Here is a 17,513-nt window from a genome sequence, read left to right on the forward strand (position 1 = left end):
ACGGCGCCCCGGTCGGAGGACCAACGGGCAGCAGACGCCCTGAGACTTCGAGGTATCACTGGGAAGTTCTCAGGGGACCCCGAACAGCTGCCGCACTTTCTGACGCACGTCAGGGGGTTCATGCAGAGGGGTGGTCACCTATTCGCTAGAGACGAGGACAGGGTATCCTACGTGGCCGAGCTGCTAGATGGCCAAGCAGCCAGCTGGGTGATCGGGCTGTACGATGCCAACGCGGCGGAACTACGGAGTTTCCCGGACTTCATGCAGGCGCTCCGGGACAGATTCGAGGACACATTGAGCGCCAAGCGGGCGGAGGACGACATCCTACAGTTCAGGCAGCGGGGCAAATCGGTATCGGAATATGCCCTGGAGTTCCGGAGGTTGGCCGAGAAGCTCGCGGACTGGCCGGAGTCCCTGAAGGTGAAGTATTTTAAGAGGGGACTCAACCCAGAGATCCTGGAACGGGCACTGGGGCGGGACGACCCGGCCACAGTGAAGGATTGGATCTGGCTGGCCGGAACGGCGGAATCGGCGTGGCGGCAGATCCAACAGAGCACAAGACGACGGGACCAGACGAGGGACCGGCCGAGGGAGAGGACCCCGAGGAGAGACGGAGCGGTCGACGGCAGTCCACCGGGAGGCGAGAGGCGACCAGAGCCCCGAATCTGTGCTTCCGATGCGGAGGCAGAGGCCACCGAGCGGCGCAGTGCCCGACGGAGCGGGAAGGCGCCCCACCACGGCCCGAAGTCAAAACCCCGCGTGCGAACGGGAAAAGGACCGGTGACCGACCGCAGAAGGGGGCAGTGGCGGCGGTGACCGAGAAAGGACGCGGGGGGTGGTCGACCCCGGAGACAGCATCCTCCGGAGAGGACTCGGAGCCGGCGGGAAACGAGGCGCGCTCGCACTGAACGGCGTCCCAGTGCGAGCAGGGGAGTCGAGGCGCGCGGACCCAATAGGAGACGAGGACTGCCCACCGTTCCGGATGAGGATACACGTCCGGGGGGTGAGATCCGGAGGGGAGGCGCAGCTACGGGCGCTACTGGACTCGGGCTGCACCCACTGCTTGATGCACCCAGCGGTGGTCTCGGGGCTCGGGCTATAGCTGAGGCGCCTCCGGGAGCCCATTACATTCAGCCAGTTAGATGGCACGCTGGCAGGGGGGGGCCCAGCTCAGTATTACACCGAGCCGGTCCAGATGACGATCGGGAGTCACCGGGAAGAACTGAGGTTCGTGGTGGTCCCGGTGGCCGACTACGCGGTGGTACTCGGCTTGGCGTGGCTGCGGCGGCGGAACCCACGAGTCGACTGGACGGCGGAGGCAGTGCGGTTCGGGGTCGACAGACCGGCGAGGGGCGAGAGCAGAGGGGACCGAGCCGTGGAGACGGAGGCAGCCGCAACCACCGGCGGACAAGCGGAGGGTCCGGGACACCGGGAGACGGGGCGAGAGCAGATGGGGCCCGAGACCCGGGCGGCAACAGCAGCAGCAGCAGCGCCGGGACCCCGGAGACCCGCCACGATCCCGAGGCGAGGGGAGGCAGCGGCGACTGGCGAGGCGACCGCAAAGCGAGGGGCCGGACCCGGGGAACCCCCGACGGGCGGCGGAATCCCGAGGCAGTATCGAGACCTGGCGGCAGCGTTCGGGGAGAAGGAGTCCGACCAGCTCCCACCACACCGACCCAGTGATTGCGCCATCGAGCTAGAGCCAGGAGCGACCCTGCCTAAGCCGAAAATGTACTCCCTGTCGAGGAGGGAGATGGGGGCCCTGCGCGAGTTCATAGACAAGAACCTAGCGCGGGGATTCATCCAACCCGCGAAGTCACCATTAGCGGCCCCGGTGTTATTACGGGAGAAGAAGGACGGCTCGCTCCGTATGTGCGTAGACTACCGGGGGCTGAACGCAATCAGCACGGAGTACAAATACCCCCTCCCCCTGATGAAGGACTTGATGTCGCATCTGTCGAAGGGGAGGGTGTTCACAAAACTGGACTTGCGCGAAGCCTACTTCAGAGTTAGGATCCGCGCAAAAGATGAGTGGAAGACGGCGTTCAACACCCCGCTCGGAAGCTACCAGTTTTCCGTGATGCCGTTCGGATTAAAAGGGGCCCCGGGGGTATTTATGCAGCTAATAAATGAGGTGGTGCACGACCTACTCTACCGGGGCGTCCTGGTCTACCTGGACGACATCCTCATCTACACCGAGACCCTGGCGGAGCACGTGAGCCTGGTGCGCACGGTGCTCCAGAGACTGCTGAAGGCACAGCTGTACGCAAAGCTCTCGAAATGCGAGTTCCATCGAGAGCAACTAGACTACCTCGGCTACCGAATATCCAGCCGGGGAATTGAGATGGACCCGGCGAAAGTAAGGGATGTCCTGGGCTGGGAAGCGCCGCGAACCCGGAGGCAACTCCAAAGCTTCCTAGGGTTTGCGAACTTCTATCGTCAGTTCATCCCGAACTTCGCCCAAATCGCCCTTCCCCTAACCGACCTGCTAAAAACCAAGGGCACTGGGAAACCCCCAAGCCCAGCATGGCACTCGCGTGGACTGCAGAATGCCAGGGGGCGTTTGAGGAACTAAAACAGCGGTTCACCGCGGAGCCGATCCTGCGCCATCCCGACCCAGACCGGCGGTTTATAATCCAAGTGGATGCATCAGACGTGGCAACGGGAGCAGTCCTGCTCCAACCCAGCCCGGAGGGGGCCATCCACCCGTGCGCCTACGCCTCCCGCAAATTCACCGAGACGGAGAGGAGGTGGATGGTGTGGGAGAAAGAGGCGTACGCGGTCAAGTGGGCGCTGGCCACGTGGAGGCATCTACTGGAGGGGGCAACTGAACCGTTCGAGGTGTGGACGGACCATAAGAACCTCGAGGCCCTGAAGACCCCGCGTAAGCTATCCCCCAAACAGGCACGGTGGTCCCAATACTTCGGGAGGTTCAGGTTCACACTGAAACACATCCCCGGGAAGCGCAACTTCTTAGCGGATGGACTGTCTCGCATGCCCCAACACGCCAGCCTACGGGAGGAGATCGTGGACTCCGTCATCCCCGCCAGCAGGCTGGCTGCAAAGGCGGTGACCCGAAGCCAGACCAAGGGGGAGCGACGGGACGTGGCGTCTGAAGTAAGGCAAGGGTTCGCGGAGGCGGCGGAGCGGGACGATTGGCTCAAGCAGAACCGAGAGACGCTAACCGGCCAAGAGGGGTTGTGGTGGCACGAAGGAAAGCTGTACGTGCCCGAGGGTTGCCGACGGGAGGTCATGGAGAGAGCCCACGACAGCCGGAGCGCGGGGCATTACGGCTTCGTAAAGACACTCCACTTAATCCGGCGGCAGTTTTGGTGGCCCACGCTCCGGAAGGACGTGGAGGCGTACTCGGGGGGTTGCCCGGTGTGCGCAACAGCGAAAGGAGCCAAAGGCAAACCTAGAGGCCTACTCCAGCCGGTAGCGGAACCCGACGGCCCTTGGCAAGAGGTCGCCATGGACTTCATAGTGGAGCTCCCGGAGAGTAAGGGGAAGACCGCCATTTGGGTGGTCACGGACTTATTCTCCAAACAAGCGCACTTTGTAGCGTGCCGGCGAGTCCCCACGGCCGAGGGTCTGGCGAGACTGTTCGTGCAACATGTCTACCGACTCCACGGCGCACCTCGACGTATCGTCAGCGATCGGGGTGGCAACTTCATCGCGCGGTTCTGGCGGGAGTTCCTGAAGCGGGTGGGGACGAAACAAGCCCTATCCTCCGCGGCGCACCCGCAGACGGACGGAGCCACGGAACGCCTGAACGGGGGCTCGAACAGTACCTGCGCTGCTACGTGGGGCACCAACAGGACGATTGGGCGGAGCTACTACCATTCGCGGAGGTGGCATACAACAACGCCGTCCACAAGAGCACCGGGTTCTCTCCGTTCAAAGTAGCCACCAGGAGAGATTTCGTCCCCATGCCGGAGCTGCCTCAGCCGGAATCCCAGATCAACTCCCTGGACGCCTGGTTCGCCCAAATCGACGAGACCCGGCGAGCGGCGCACGCGGCATTGCAAAGAGCCAAAGCCGACTACAAGAAGCACGCGGACCGCAAGAGGCTCCCCGAGGAAAAGTGGAAAGTGGGGGACCAGGTGTATCTGTCAACCAAAAACCTAAAGACGCACCAGGCATCGAAAAAACTCAGCCCGAGGTTTGTGGGGCCGTTCCCCATTTCGGAGGTCATCAATCCGGTGACCGTCAGGCTGACGCTCCCGAAAAGCCTCGGGAAGATCCACCCGGTGTTCCATTGCAGCCTGCTAAAGTTGCACCAGCCGGGGAACGCCTGGCACAAGGCGGAGGGAGTACCACCACCCATCATGGTCGGGGGGGAGCAGCATTTCGAAATCAACCGGATACTGGACGCCCGGAGGCACAAGGGGCAGACCCAGCTCCTAGTGCAATGGAAACATTTCCCCAAGTCCCACAGCGAATGGGTGAGTAAAACCCACATAAGGGCGCCGGACCTAGTGCGGGACTTTTACAGTAAATACCCCGAGAAGCCGAAATAGGACCGAGGGGGGGGAGTTGTCGTCAGGGGGGCGGCATGTCAGGTTCGGTCAGCACGAGGCTTCAGGGAAGCACGGGGTTGCAGGAAGCTCGCAACCAGACCACGCGGAATCCACCGGCGGTAGCTAGCGGGGAAAAGAGGAACCGAAAGCGCCGCTAATTAACGAGCCACCTGCGGCCAGCTAAACAGGAAAACCGCAGCGGAAGTTTTTAACTATGAACTGATAACGGCGCGAGCAAGCAAGGAACGGGGCCGCAGGGCAGCGAAACAAGATCGCAACGCAGCACAGAACCCGCAGGTCTGCACGTAGCAGGGAGGGACCAACCCAGCCGGAGGGGGACTGGCAATCAAGGACAATGGACTCTGACCGACCCTGCCATCATGAACGATCAGGGGGGACATTGGGGGGCCTAATAGCTCACAGCCGCAACGCGATCACGAGGCGGGAAAAAGCGCGGGAAGGGGGGAATATAACAAGTGATGCAATTGTACCAAGCCAGTCCTGGCTTTGCTTGTGACTACTACGTTACGCATGAGTAAACCTTCTTTGTGAACCACACGTGTCGCGAGAGTTTCTCTGAACCTGACAGACCTGCCCTATAAAAGGAACTCCTGGAGAAACCAAGCATGGCTGCCCCACAGCTGACTCTCTTGTGCATCTGGCTCTCAAAAAATCAACTCTTCTCTCTCTCCCTGCGTGTTTATTCCTGGATAGGAGACAAACCATGCCTTCTGGCACTGGGATAAATGTAAACTTAATAAACAATAAATTTCTCTTATTGGTGTGCAATAGCATTGGCCACCTAAAATAACAGTACGTTCAAAAATCCAGTTCATAATTAAAACGGCCCTTTTATTTTCAATGATTAATTAATTTCTCTTGAGTTGCCGGTTGTGAGGGTCAGACTCAAAGAAACCTTTTCCCAGGTGAGTGTACACAAATAGAAAATGTATAGATTTAAACAACTAAATCTAGAATTTACATGGATTCTCACCCAAACAGATCTGTGTATGGGAAATTAGGTCATTCCTCCTCCTGAAGCTCTTTCCACACTCCAGGCACTTATATGGCTTCTCCCCTGTGTGGATCCTTTTATGGGAAGAAAGTTTACCGTTGTGAGTAAAACTCTTTCCACACTCCATGCACATAAATGGCTTTTCCCCTGTGTGGATCCACTTATGGGAAGTAAGTTCACTCCTACTACGAAAGCTCTTTCCACACTCTGTACACTTATATGGCTTGTCCCCTGTGTGGATCCATTTATGGGCAATAAGGTATCTGCTTATTCTGAAGCTCTTTCCACACTCCATGCATTTATATGGCTTCTCCCCTGTGTGGATTCTTTTATGGGAAGTAAGTTTACCGCTTTGAGTAAAAGTCTTTCCACACTCCATGCATTTATATGGCTTCTCCCCTGTGTGGATCCTGTTATGGGAAGTTAGTTCACTCCTACTACAAAAGCTCTTTTCACACTCCATGCATTTATATGGCTTCTCCCCTGTGTGGATCCTGTTATGGGAAGTAAGTTCACCCCTACTACGAAAGCTCTTTTCACACTCCATGCATTTATATGGTTTCTCCCCTGTGTGGATCCATTTATGACTCATAAGGGATACATTTTGAGAGAAGCTCTTTCCACACTCCAGGCACTTATATGGCTTCTCCCCTGTGTGGATCCTTTTATGACTCATAAGGGATGTATTTTGAGAGAATCTCTTTCCACACTCAATGCATTTATATGGTTTTTCCCCTGTGTGGATCCTTTTATGGGAAGTAAGTCCACTCCTACTACGAAAGGTCTTTCCACACTCCATGCACTTATATGGCTTCTCCCCTGTGTGGATCCTCTTATGGGAAGTAAGTTCACTCCTACTACGAAAGCTCTTTTCACACTCCATGCATTTATATGGCTTCTCCCCTGTGTGGATCCTGTTATGGGAAGTAAGTTCACTCCTACTACGAAAGCTCTTTTCACACTCAATGCACTTATATGGTTTCTCCCCTGTGTGGATTCTTTTGTGACTCATAAGGGATACATTTTGAGAGAAGCTCTTTCCACACTCCAGGCACTTATATGGTTTCTCCCCTGTGTGGATCCTTTTATGACTCATAAGGGATACATTTTGAGAGAAGCTCTTTCCACACTCCAGGCACTTATATGGCTTCTCCCCTGTGTGGATCCTTTTATGACTCATAAGGGATGTATTTTGAGAGAAGCTCTTTCCACACTCCATGCACTTATATGGTTTTTCCCCTGTGTGGATCCTTTTATGGGAAGTAAGTCCACTCCTACTACGAAAGCTCTTTCCACACTCCGCGCATGCATGTGGTTTCTCCCCTGTCTGGATCCTTTCATGTGAAGTAACTTGACGGCTTGTTCCGAAAGTCTTTCCGGATTCCAAACATTTATATAGTTTTCCCCCTGCGTGGATCCTTTCATGAGAAGTAAGGGACCCATTTTCACAGGAAAGAGTGAAAGTCCAATTGTGGTTTTTTCTATTGTCTCTGCAGATAGAATCTTCTCCTTTGGTTTGGGTTGGAGATTGTTCATTTACAACTAATTTGTCTTTTAATAGTCTTACACTTTTTCCAGTATACTTTTCCTTTATTTTTCCTTGTTGGGCAAGAAAGCCTTGCGTCTCAGCATCCATGGAGCTTTCCTGATTCCAACTATTTGAATGGCTTCTCTCATGACTTTCTAGGTGAATCTCTAGTTCCTTGTCCATTACGCCTCCATGCCTGATCACTTCGAATTTTTCACTGGGATCTTTATTCTCATAGGCATGATCACCTTCAAAGGAAAAGAGAAATGAACATGATAGGAAGGGTGGAAGAAAAGATTAGACTGTAGGAGGTCATATGATTTTCCTTCTGAATTTTTGCCAAATTCCAATATCTTGCACATATGTATCCTTACAATCACATGTTATAGAAATGATAATTTCTATACTCATGAGCCATAAAAGCTTTGAAAACATCTACAGCATCTGGTTTGTTTAGAATCATCCTTATATAGTCAAACCAAACCCAGAGTCAGCGTTGAGTTCAGGAAGAATCTGGGGAAACATCCAGGGAGGCATTAGGAGAAAACTGAACATTTATCGGGAGGCGGTCAATAACAGGAACGACCAGTGAGAACTAAATCAATTTTGAAATTTGTCCTTTCTTCCTACCCAAACTGCCTTCCATTTGCTCTTCATTTTTCTCGGGCCAAAATCAAATGCTTGCAGAGAAAACAATTATAGAGCTCTTCTTTTAACCCTAAACAGCATGTTTGCAATGGAAAAGCAGCACCATTTTGCCCTTAACCCCAAGGCTCAGGATAGAAATCAAAAGGAAGAGAAGTCATTAACCCAACAGCCTGAATAAATGAGAATCCTTCAGAGGACAGACAGGGAAGCATCTGGGCCCAAAAGGATGAAATCAGTGTGATGGAGCTGAGCATCTCCTCAAGCCAAGGAATGAGTTTCTCACTGATACCTTTAAAAAGAAATGGAAAAATTCACCAGATGAGAAATGGCAGGGGATGCATCTAAGCAGAGAGCCATCGACGTCCTTCCTTCCTTGGAGCAGGAGAGGGCCAGATCTTTTCCTTCCCCCCCCTCCAAGAGATGAGCTGATGGCATCTAACTAGAAATGTCTTTCCAAACTCTCTCATGGGAGAGAAGCAAACCCTTACCCAGAGAGGCCACGTTCCTATAATTTTCCAGCATGACTTCCCAATGCAGCGCTTTTTGGTGAGGATCCAGCTGAGACCGCTCCTCCTCGGAGAAATACACAGCCACCTCCTCGAAGGACACAAGACCCTCCTGAACAAGGAAAAAAAGAAAACAACAGAGCAGAACAGAACAGGCCAGGAGGATTTCCAAGATCTGTCCTATTCTTCACAAATTTCCAAAGCAAAGCTTTGCACTAAGTTAAATGGCAACGCTTGGTGGAATTCCAAGGTCTAGGTGAGAAAATGGAAAGAGCCAAAAGTTTTTGACTGAAGAAATATTTCTGGCTGGCTTGATCAACTTGATTGCTTCTGCAGGACTCTCAGTGGCATTCAGTGAAAGCAACCCCAATTTTCTTCTGGATCAATCCATCAAGCGATCCATGCGCCCACCTTCAAAAGATTCTCAGCGTCTTGAGAGGACCAACTGGCAGATGGTCTTCAGAAACTCCACCTATCAGAGTCTCCAATCCTTCCTGTCTTTGCAGAAGAAAATCGGGGGCGGGGAGCTTCTTTCTAGCATTTTAGCAAAGGGCTTACGGTGTCCCCAGAAGGACCAATCATGCCCACCTCAACAACTTCATGAAAGTGCTGGGGGAGCACAGCCAGGGATTTGGGTGGGGGGCCATCAATATCCAGAGGCACACAAGCTGGGTTCTTCTCTTCCTCAGATTGCAAGAAAGCTGCTAGTAGTCTGAGCCGCTGGCTGAATGGGAGACAACAAAGTGGAGGCAATTTTCTGGGAAGGACATTTCTTAGCCTTTGCCAAGCTGGATTCCTTGGCCTCCAAATCCAGGTAGAAAACAGAGGATTAGAAATTATTTTGCAAGGCAAAAAGGCCTTGATTTTATGCTCTTCCAGGACAATTTCTACTTAAAATCTTTTCTATCCGGCTATTTTCATTGGATGTTGATAGCCTGGCTCATGTCTTAATCTGATGTGCTTATATTTCTCATCACTGGTTGGAAACAAGGCTTTTTAAAAATGGCAATGTGCCAATCTGAGTATTTAGTTATTTTTGAGCAGGCTTGCACAATTCCAAGTCAAAGAATTAAAAAAAGAATGGATCTCTGTTTAGTGGTTGCTATGGCTGTAATAATATTATTCCTATCACTTGAGGAACTTTTTTAAAAAATCAGTTATTGTAAACAAATAGTAGGAAGAGTAACTAGCAGAAGGTGAGTTAAGTACCAGTCTTAAAAAAACAGATTTCCTAATAAGAATCTCAGGGAATGAATTATAAACCCTTCTATCAGAACCACAGACTTCAGAGCAGGCTAAGGTGACTGATAGCAATCTGTATCTTCCATTCCCCATTCAATGTGGCTCAAGGAGAAGAAAACACCCAGGCCCAAAAAAGGGGGGAAAATGGAAGGAGAGAGTCCTACATACACCAGCTTGACTGCCTGAAGGAAAGGGAGAATACAAATTCAATAGATAAATTTCCTCCTCTTACTGGAGCTGGAGGTTCAGCCACTGTTTCAGCTCCACCAGAAAGAGCAGACAACTTCATTCGAGTCTTCCCTGTGAGGGAGAGAAAATTTTAAAGTGCAGAATTAATAAAATAGGAGGAGGCATTCTAGAGAAGAGAAGACATAGAGAAGATGAGGCAGCTGGGATCTCTCTGGGGAATGGGAGGGCCTTCTATTACCTCCTGAGGTGTCCTCACTTGGATCTTCCTGAGAGATCCTCCTGAAAAACGGGTCCTGAGGGGGACTGGATGGATACCTCCTTCCCTCAGGATCTCTGATGTCCACAGCGAAGGACTTGAAATAGTAGGCAGGAGAAAAGAAGAATAATTAACAGACATCCCACAACATGAAGTGTATTGTAGTTCTCTGAACACATATTTAAAGCCTCCAGTGTCCATCAGGGAGGCTGGAAAGTGAGAAAGGAATGGCTGTCTCAAATCTATCTTCTAGAATGGATAACGCAACAATGTCCCACAAGAATTAGTGAATCATCTCCACATATTACAAATGCCAGAAAACTCTCGTTGGGAGGGGTTAAGAATTCAAACACATTGTTTATTCTGTTCAGACCCCTTCTGGGCTCCCAAACTGAAGGTCCCTCACCTGCAACTCGACCTGCTCCTTCTGCTCCTCTGCCTGGCTCAGGAGGAAGCCTTCCACCAGGGCCACTGCCTGGGAGCTTGTCTCTGCTCCACACTCCCGCACCCATCTCTCCATCTGCAGGGGCAGAAGGGCCAGAAACTGCTCCAGAACAACCAGGTCCAGCACCTGCGCCTTTGTGTGCTTTTCTGGTCTCAACCATCGACGACAAAAGTAGTGGAGACAGCTGCAAAGCCCTCGGGGACCCTCAGCCTTCTGGTATTGGATGCTCCTGAAGTTCTGGGGCTGAACGTCTGAACAGATGGCTTCCTCCTCTAGGATCTTCGGGCCTGGTCTTGCCCAGATCTCCCCACAGCTCCCAGGCTGGAAAGCAGAAGGGCCTTCTCCACTTCCCTCACTTGCTAAGGGTTGTGTCTCCATTCTTTCTCTGTCCTGTAACGCAACTCCAACGGGGTCTGAGGAATCTTGTGGCTCTCCAAATGCCTTTTCATTCATAGGACTGTTCCTCTAGCTGCAGGAATTACTAAAGCAGGCCATTCAGCCCTCTTTGCCCAAGAGAGGATTTTGTCTGTACACAAGGACCTACAAAAGGCTTCCAGATTGTGTGTCTGAGATGGACAAGAAAAGAAATTCCAAGAATTAGAAAGTGATGAATTTCACCATTGAACAACACTCATCCCTATGGAGAGCACCACTTTCCTGAGCTGGTAGAGGACTGGGGTGGCATTGAGCAGATAGGAACTGAGGGCCGGGCACCTGATTGGCATACCTGAATCTTACTTCTTGAGGGTTGCATATTAGTAAGCTGCAAGAAGATGATAACAAGTGGTTATTTGTGTGTTTCTTTGTGTGTGTTGCAAAATAGGGGATTGACTTCCATCAAGCACTTCGAATGCCCAATAAATGCATCTTGGAGCATTTTCCGTTTCTTTTTCTGAGAAGGAAGGGCTGGCTTTTTAGAAACCCGTATCTACATTTCCCTACAAGCAGGATTCACACAAGATGCCAAACCCCAAACAGGTTAACAAACCCCCAAAGTCCAGTTCAGATACAATGAAATGCCAGTGAAATAATTCCAACGGCCATTAGAACCCATCGATGAACAGTGCACTCAACCTCAGAACAGCATACTCTACAACATTTTGGAAAACTCAGTTGAAGATCTTCTTTGTTCTTTTGGAACCCTACCCACTCCAGACCAACAAATGATTTTAGAAAGATTAGATTTAATAAAAAACAGGCTACAAAACCTAAGAGGTGATGAGGTTCCCTGCTCTGCAGTGAACAACAAAGGGTCTATGATCTTTTCTCCACTGAGTCCTTCTGCGAAGCCTACCCTAATGATCCCTAAAGGCTTAAAGACCAGCCTGACTACTCCTAACCCCCAGGAGTTATCGAATGACTCAAGCTTTACAACCACGGAAGCCGTATACTCTGCCTCAAAGTCCATTCCCCAAAATGGTTGCATGTTCGATGATCCTTCTAATTCTCTGAATTACATCACTGAGCTGGATTGACTAAGTACTTATTCCCCCCTGGTTCCTTGAGTTTGGTCTCCTGGAACATAGCAGGGTGGAGAAACAAAATGCATGACATGGATTTTATAAATTTTTTAACCTCTTTTGATTGTCTTCTTTTGCAGGAAACTTGGTCAGTGAACCCTTTTAATTGAAATGGTTTTAGAAATTTTATTCTTCCAGCCTATCAACTTTTTAGTAAGGGCTGCCACAGGGCTGGATTAGCAATTTTAGTGAATGCTAATCTTGATGCACAGATTTCATTGTTAGATTCATGTCCCCCATAGCTCAAGCACTTAGGTTGGTATTACCTTCTATGAATCTTATTATTGTTAATGTTTATCTACCCCAGGCTGCAGAAGGTGGTGACTATGTTGCCAGTTGGGACAAGTTTTTTAACTACATTTTGTTCTTAACTAAAAAGTTTCCTGCAGATCAACTTTTTATGGCTGGTGATTTTAACGCTAGAATTGGAAATAGTATTTATGACTGGTTCTCAAAGTTAGGCCCGATGATAAAGAGCTCCTACCGCCGATTCTCTGCTTACCCCGCTCATCTAGTGATGCAGCTTTTAATACCGCAGGGAGGAAGATGTTAGACCTTTGCATAATGCACAATTTGATCATCCTGAACGGTTTAAGCTGCTTCCCCGACTCAAAGGGGTGCACTTTTAGCTCCACAAGGGGTCAAAGTGTTATAAAGTGCTCTGCCCATATAGCCTATTGCCCGATATTCCCTATTTTACTATCGAATCTCGCATTGAAAGTGACCATCTGCCTTTGACTATAGTTTTAAAATGTAACTCATCAAACCTTGCGTGCATATCGCTTTATGATAGTCATGCCTCCGATAATATCTTTAAGAGAATTAGATGGTCTGCAGCTTTAGAAAAGGATTTCCATGTTTTACTTGGATCTGAACCAATGATCAGCTTGCGAGTGGATTTAACTGACTCAGCTTCGGTTGAAGATGCTCTTTCTATCTTCTCTTGCTTAATTAGCAAATGTAGGCTAAAAGCTAAACCTGCTGAGGTAGCTGTCTCAAAATCTGCCACTTGGTTCAATCTGGAATGCCATATCCGGAAAAAGAAATTGAGATGCATATTTAAAGAATTACGCCAGGCTATGGACTTTAGTAAAGATAATGAATTCTTAAAACATAAGGAAAGCTTCCAAGACCTTATCATTAAGAAAAAAAAATATTTTTTCAGGGTCAATGGGACCAATTGTATAGGGCTATCAAATGTAAATCTTTCTGGAAACTTTCTTCGAGCAATTTCAGTGATAACTCCCCCTTTGCCACCCGTGCTATTACATCTCAGCAATGGGTGGCACACTTCTCAACACTGTATGACGCCCCTGTAGCTCCCTACAATGAGGAAGATGATTGCACTGCCTTAGATTTACCACCGTGGCCTCCAGTGAGCACAGATGAAATCACTGAATTAATTGCTGATCTAAAAATGGGAAAATCACCTGGCCCGGATGGGCTCCCAGCTGAACTACTACTTAAAAAATATGTTGTTTGGTGGGCCCAGCCGTTGGCTTCCTTATTTACACTTATTGATCATTACGGCAAAATTCCGAACACTTGGCTCAATTCAATAATAATTCCAATTTGCAAGAAAGGTGGATTTGACCAGCCCGGTAATTTTCGTCCAATCAGCCTTTTGTCTATTTTAGGCAAACTCTATGCTAAACATCTTGAACACCGCCTACTAGATTGGATGTATACAAATGATGTAATCGGGCCTGAACAGATAGGCGTCTGCAAAGGAAATTCTGCGATTGACCACTGTCTCACACTGAACTTCCTAATTGAAAAATACCTGAATTTAGGAAGAAAAAAGCTTTTTGTAGCATTTATAGATCTTAAAAGTGCTTTTGACTCAATTCCGAGGGATGTACTATGGTCTAAACTGAAGAAACAAGGAATAGACCTGTGGTTGCTGTTCCTAGTAAAGAAATACAGGCACCTCTTGCCAAGTTAAATATTCAACTAAGGGTCATTTAACAGAGAGAATACCTACGCAGAAGGGAGTTAAGCAGGGCTGTGTCCTTGCTCCTCAGCTTTTCAACCTTTTCTTGAATGACTTGGCCCACTCCCTTAGTTCAGTTAATGGTCACCCCCCCCAGTCTTGGCGGTCTTCGTACTCCATTTTTACTTTACGCCAATGATACCACAGTTCTTTCCTGCTCGAGGGTGGGCGTACGAAGATATTTGGAGGCATTTTATAATTATTGTCAAAGTAACTCACTTACTATCAATTTTTCCAAATCAAAGGTAATAATATTTGCTAAAAGATGGCATCTGGCAAGATGGTCTATGGGCAGTATAGAAATCGAACAAGTCAAAACTTTTAAATACCTTGGCATTACTTTTAGCTATAATCTTTCTTGGGTAATTCATCGTAATAAGTCAATTCACTTAGCCAATTGTTCCGCCGCCCAGATCAAACAGTTCTATTTTACAAGAGGCAATCAGTTTGTACCAGCAGCAATTAGGATATTTAAAGCCAAATCTCTCTCTCAAATACTTTATGGTATCCCTCTTTGGGCGAGAGCTTTCAACACCAAAGTGGAAGGTATACTATACAGGCTTCCTTTCTGAGGCAGCTCGTAGGGGCTCCTAATTGCGTCTCTGCCTAGAAACGGGTCAAAGTTTAATGGAAACTAAAGCCTGGATCTTAACAATTAAATATTGGCTCAGAATCCTATATAGAGCAGCACCTCGAAGTCTGCAATTATATCTCAAAAGAGACAAGTACATCTCGCTGTGGTCGCGACATATTACATCCAAGCTTAAGCTGATTGGGATTGCAGTTGAGGACCTCTGCCTTTCGGATGAAAGCTTTGCATTTAGCACTATTACAGAGACTTTTGGACTGAGAATACCACAAACTCAGACCAGCCCAACCTCGTGGATGCTCCCCTGCCATGCTTGGTCTAGAAAATCAACTGGGCAAGATGGCGCATTATCTCAACGATCTCGGGTTACCTTCCCAGGAAGGACCTTTTCTTGGCTAGAGGGAATGCTTTTCCCTCTAAGGTGCTCCTTGGAAGGTACAAACGCATTCCCACCCACGACAGGCTCGGTCTCTGTGGCAGCCCAGATACAATCTATCATATCATTTTCGATTGCTATTTATTTCTGTCTCTTCGGCATGATTTGCTTCTAAGACCCTTGCAGGGCAAATACCCTCTGAACGACGTGGATCCTGCGTCATCCTGGCGGTATTTGCTTTGTGATGCTATTGCTGAGATTACCCAACTTGTCGCTGAGTTCCTGGAGGAAGTGTTCAAAAGGAAATGTAAGCATTGAGTATTGTTTTCCTGCTGTCATCCTTACGATATGCTAATTCCTTGTATTTTAATGTTTGTAATGCCAATAAAGGTTTGAATTGGATGCCAGTGAAATGAGCCTGGCTTGGGATGCTCCATTTCCCTTTCTTCAGGGTTTGCTTTTAAGAGCCAAGTCACACCAGGACACCCAGGCGGGTTCAGACAACATGCCCGAAGCCCAAACACATCCCCCAACCTCAGGGACAGAGTCCACACAAAGCACAGGGCTTGCAGGAAGGAAGCTTAAGAGGATCTCCTGGTCCACTCACCCTCCTAAGATGCATTGAACTGCAGAGGATCCAGCCCTATTTCAGCCTCATCAGCGCGTGGTGAGAATTCAGGCACAATCTCGGGCACCTCCTTCCTTGCAGGACTTTTCTTCTTCCCTGCTGGAGATTTGCAACACAAACTCTACCTCCCCCAGGATGTCTTCCCTGCAAAACTTCCCTGCAGCCTTTTGCCTCCTGTAAAGCTCAAAGGGTTAAAGAGAGAGAGTGCACCTTCCTAGAGAGGCAGGAAGAAGTGATGTCACTCCCTTCCCACCGTCCTCTGAAAAGCCACCTGTGGCCGTCGCCCTCCAGTGGCCCTCCGCTGAAGCGCATGGTGTCCCCTCTCTTTGCAGAGGGAGCCCCCTGCAGCAGGGCATGCAACGAGGGGAGAAAGGGGGTTATTTCCATGGGGTCAGGAGGAAGGGGGCTGTCAAGTCCACAAAATCCAAGCCCCAGTTTAGGAGAATTCTCGTGAAACCAGGCCTGGTTCACATAAATGCTCCTTTATTGGTTGGTACATGTAGCTTGAAGCAAAGCATTGCTAAAACTAAAGCCTGTGTAAAGCTCCCTCTACTTATTCCCCCCCTTACTACATGGGCGCCAAAATCCTTTCTCACGGACCGGTGGCCTTGTGCATTCCTCCCATTGATAACACGGTTCTTCTCAGCCTTCAGACTACCCCTGTAATAGCAATGACCCAAACATAACTATTCCCCCCCCAGATACAATTGGCAGGATCAAATCAAGCAAATACCCATTGACTGCTATAACTTTTTTTAAAATAACATTTTGAAGGGCGTTATTTGAATACACAATTTTTTATACACTCTATATATTTCACATAATGTATTACATACATTTAATAGTGCACTCTATTTTACATTATGTTTAAAACTTTAACTTGCACCCTGCTTTTTGCTTTTTAAAGAGCACAGAAATCCCCCCACCCCGTCTTCCTTTGCCTTGAGGCAACCAGCCGTTAGATGCCTGACTGCCTTTGAATAAACAAGCTGTAAATTAGCTTGGTACCAGGCAAAGAAAGTTGCCAAGAGAGAGACCCTGAATTTCAAAGAGGAACAAAGAAGAGATAAGAAAGACTGACGGGATGTTTCCTTGGTAGCAAGAAACGAAAGATAAACTTAGATTCACCTCTTTAGGACCCACCTTTACCCCTCCCTTGGACCAACCCAAAAATCCCTTGCATGGACATGAGAGGATGCACTACACCTGTACCTTTCGATAAAGCCTCTGACGTTTGCCTTGCAAGGTGTGGCTCAATCAGCATTCATGGCCACGATGTTGATTGGGCTCACCCAGATGTGTCTTGGCCAAAATATATCTGTTTACTTTCAAAGAGGTCTCCTCCCAAGTTTTTTCTTTGGCTCTCTCTGAAACTGATGTAGCAAACAGTGCCTTAAAATTTCATTGATGCAGGTTCTGACAGGGGCTGTGGTGTCTCCCCGATCAGGAAGCCTTCTCCATCCAGCTGCTTTCGACAACTGTAGAACATCTCCAATCCTCCATTTTAAGAGAGGTTCTGGAGAAAGTTGCATCCTCATTTAGAGGGAGCAGATGGAGCAAAGGAGCAGACAGGAAATGGAATTCAGCATTTTTCTTACTTAAGAGAGCAAAAATAATCCTGTCTTACTTCTGTATCCTGTAAAAGAGGTCACCAGGAAACTCTGACAGGCTTTCAAGATTTTGTTCTTGAGACCCAGAACAACATCGCAGAGCTCCCATAGGCTTTGTGGTGTCCAGTTCCTGACCTGGCTCGCCTGGAAGGCCTGACGGTCAGATTCTGGCCAGGATAGAGGACGGAAATCGCATTGGTTGCACTTCTGGATGACCAGGATTGGGGGAGTGCAGTCCTCCTAGGTCTCTCAGTGGCCTTCAGTACCCTTAACCGTGGCCTTCTTCTGCAATGTGTCTGAGGGAATGCCCTGCCTTGCAGTGGTTCTTCTCCTTCCTGAGGTCCTGATGGTGGAAATCTTCCCTCTCCTTCAAGCAACCGCCTGTGTGTTTATTCCCGGCTCAGAGGCGAACCTCATAAGCTTTCTTTCTAACAATTTAGTGAGGCAG

At 49.1% G+C, this 17,513-nt stretch overlaps 1 protein-coding gene across 2 annotated transcripts; it reads right to left on the reverse strand.

Annotated features, from left to right (window-relative positions):
- Positions 1–5,277: 5,277 nt before the first annotated feature.
- On the reverse strand, positions 5,278–15,637 carry LOC148214035 (zinc finger protein 197-like). 2 transcript variants are annotated; one of them, XM_088128907.1, is made up of 6 exons: positions 15,435–15,637; positions 10,311–10,915; positions 9,887–10,001; positions 9,692–9,759; positions 8,200–8,329; positions 5,278–7,311 (listed from the first exon to the last, which is right to left on the reverse strand). In XM_088128907.1, the coding sequence occupies exons 2-6, from the start codon at positions 10,800–10,802 to the stop codon at positions 5,492–5,494; spliced, it is 2,625 nt and encodes an 874-aa protein (XP_087985033.1). In that variant the 5' UTR covers positions 10,803–10,915; positions 15,435–15,637; the 3' UTR covers positions 5,278–5,491. The 2 variants fall into 2 exon arrangements, with proteins under 2 accessions (XP_087985033.1, XP_087985034.1); XM_088128908.1 differs by having other exon boundaries at positions 7,244–8,000.
- Positions 15,638–17,513: the final 1,876 nt, after the last annotated feature.

The sequence above is a fragment of the Python bivittatus genome, unplaced genomic scaffold (genome assembly GCF_059951505.1).
Source record: "Python bivittatus isolate LINGU-HERP-01145 unplaced genomic scaffold, Pbiv_v1 ctg000820_np1212, whole genome shotgun sequence".
NCBI lineage: Eukaryota > Metazoa > Chordata > Lepidosauria > Squamata > Pythonidae > Python > Python bivittatus.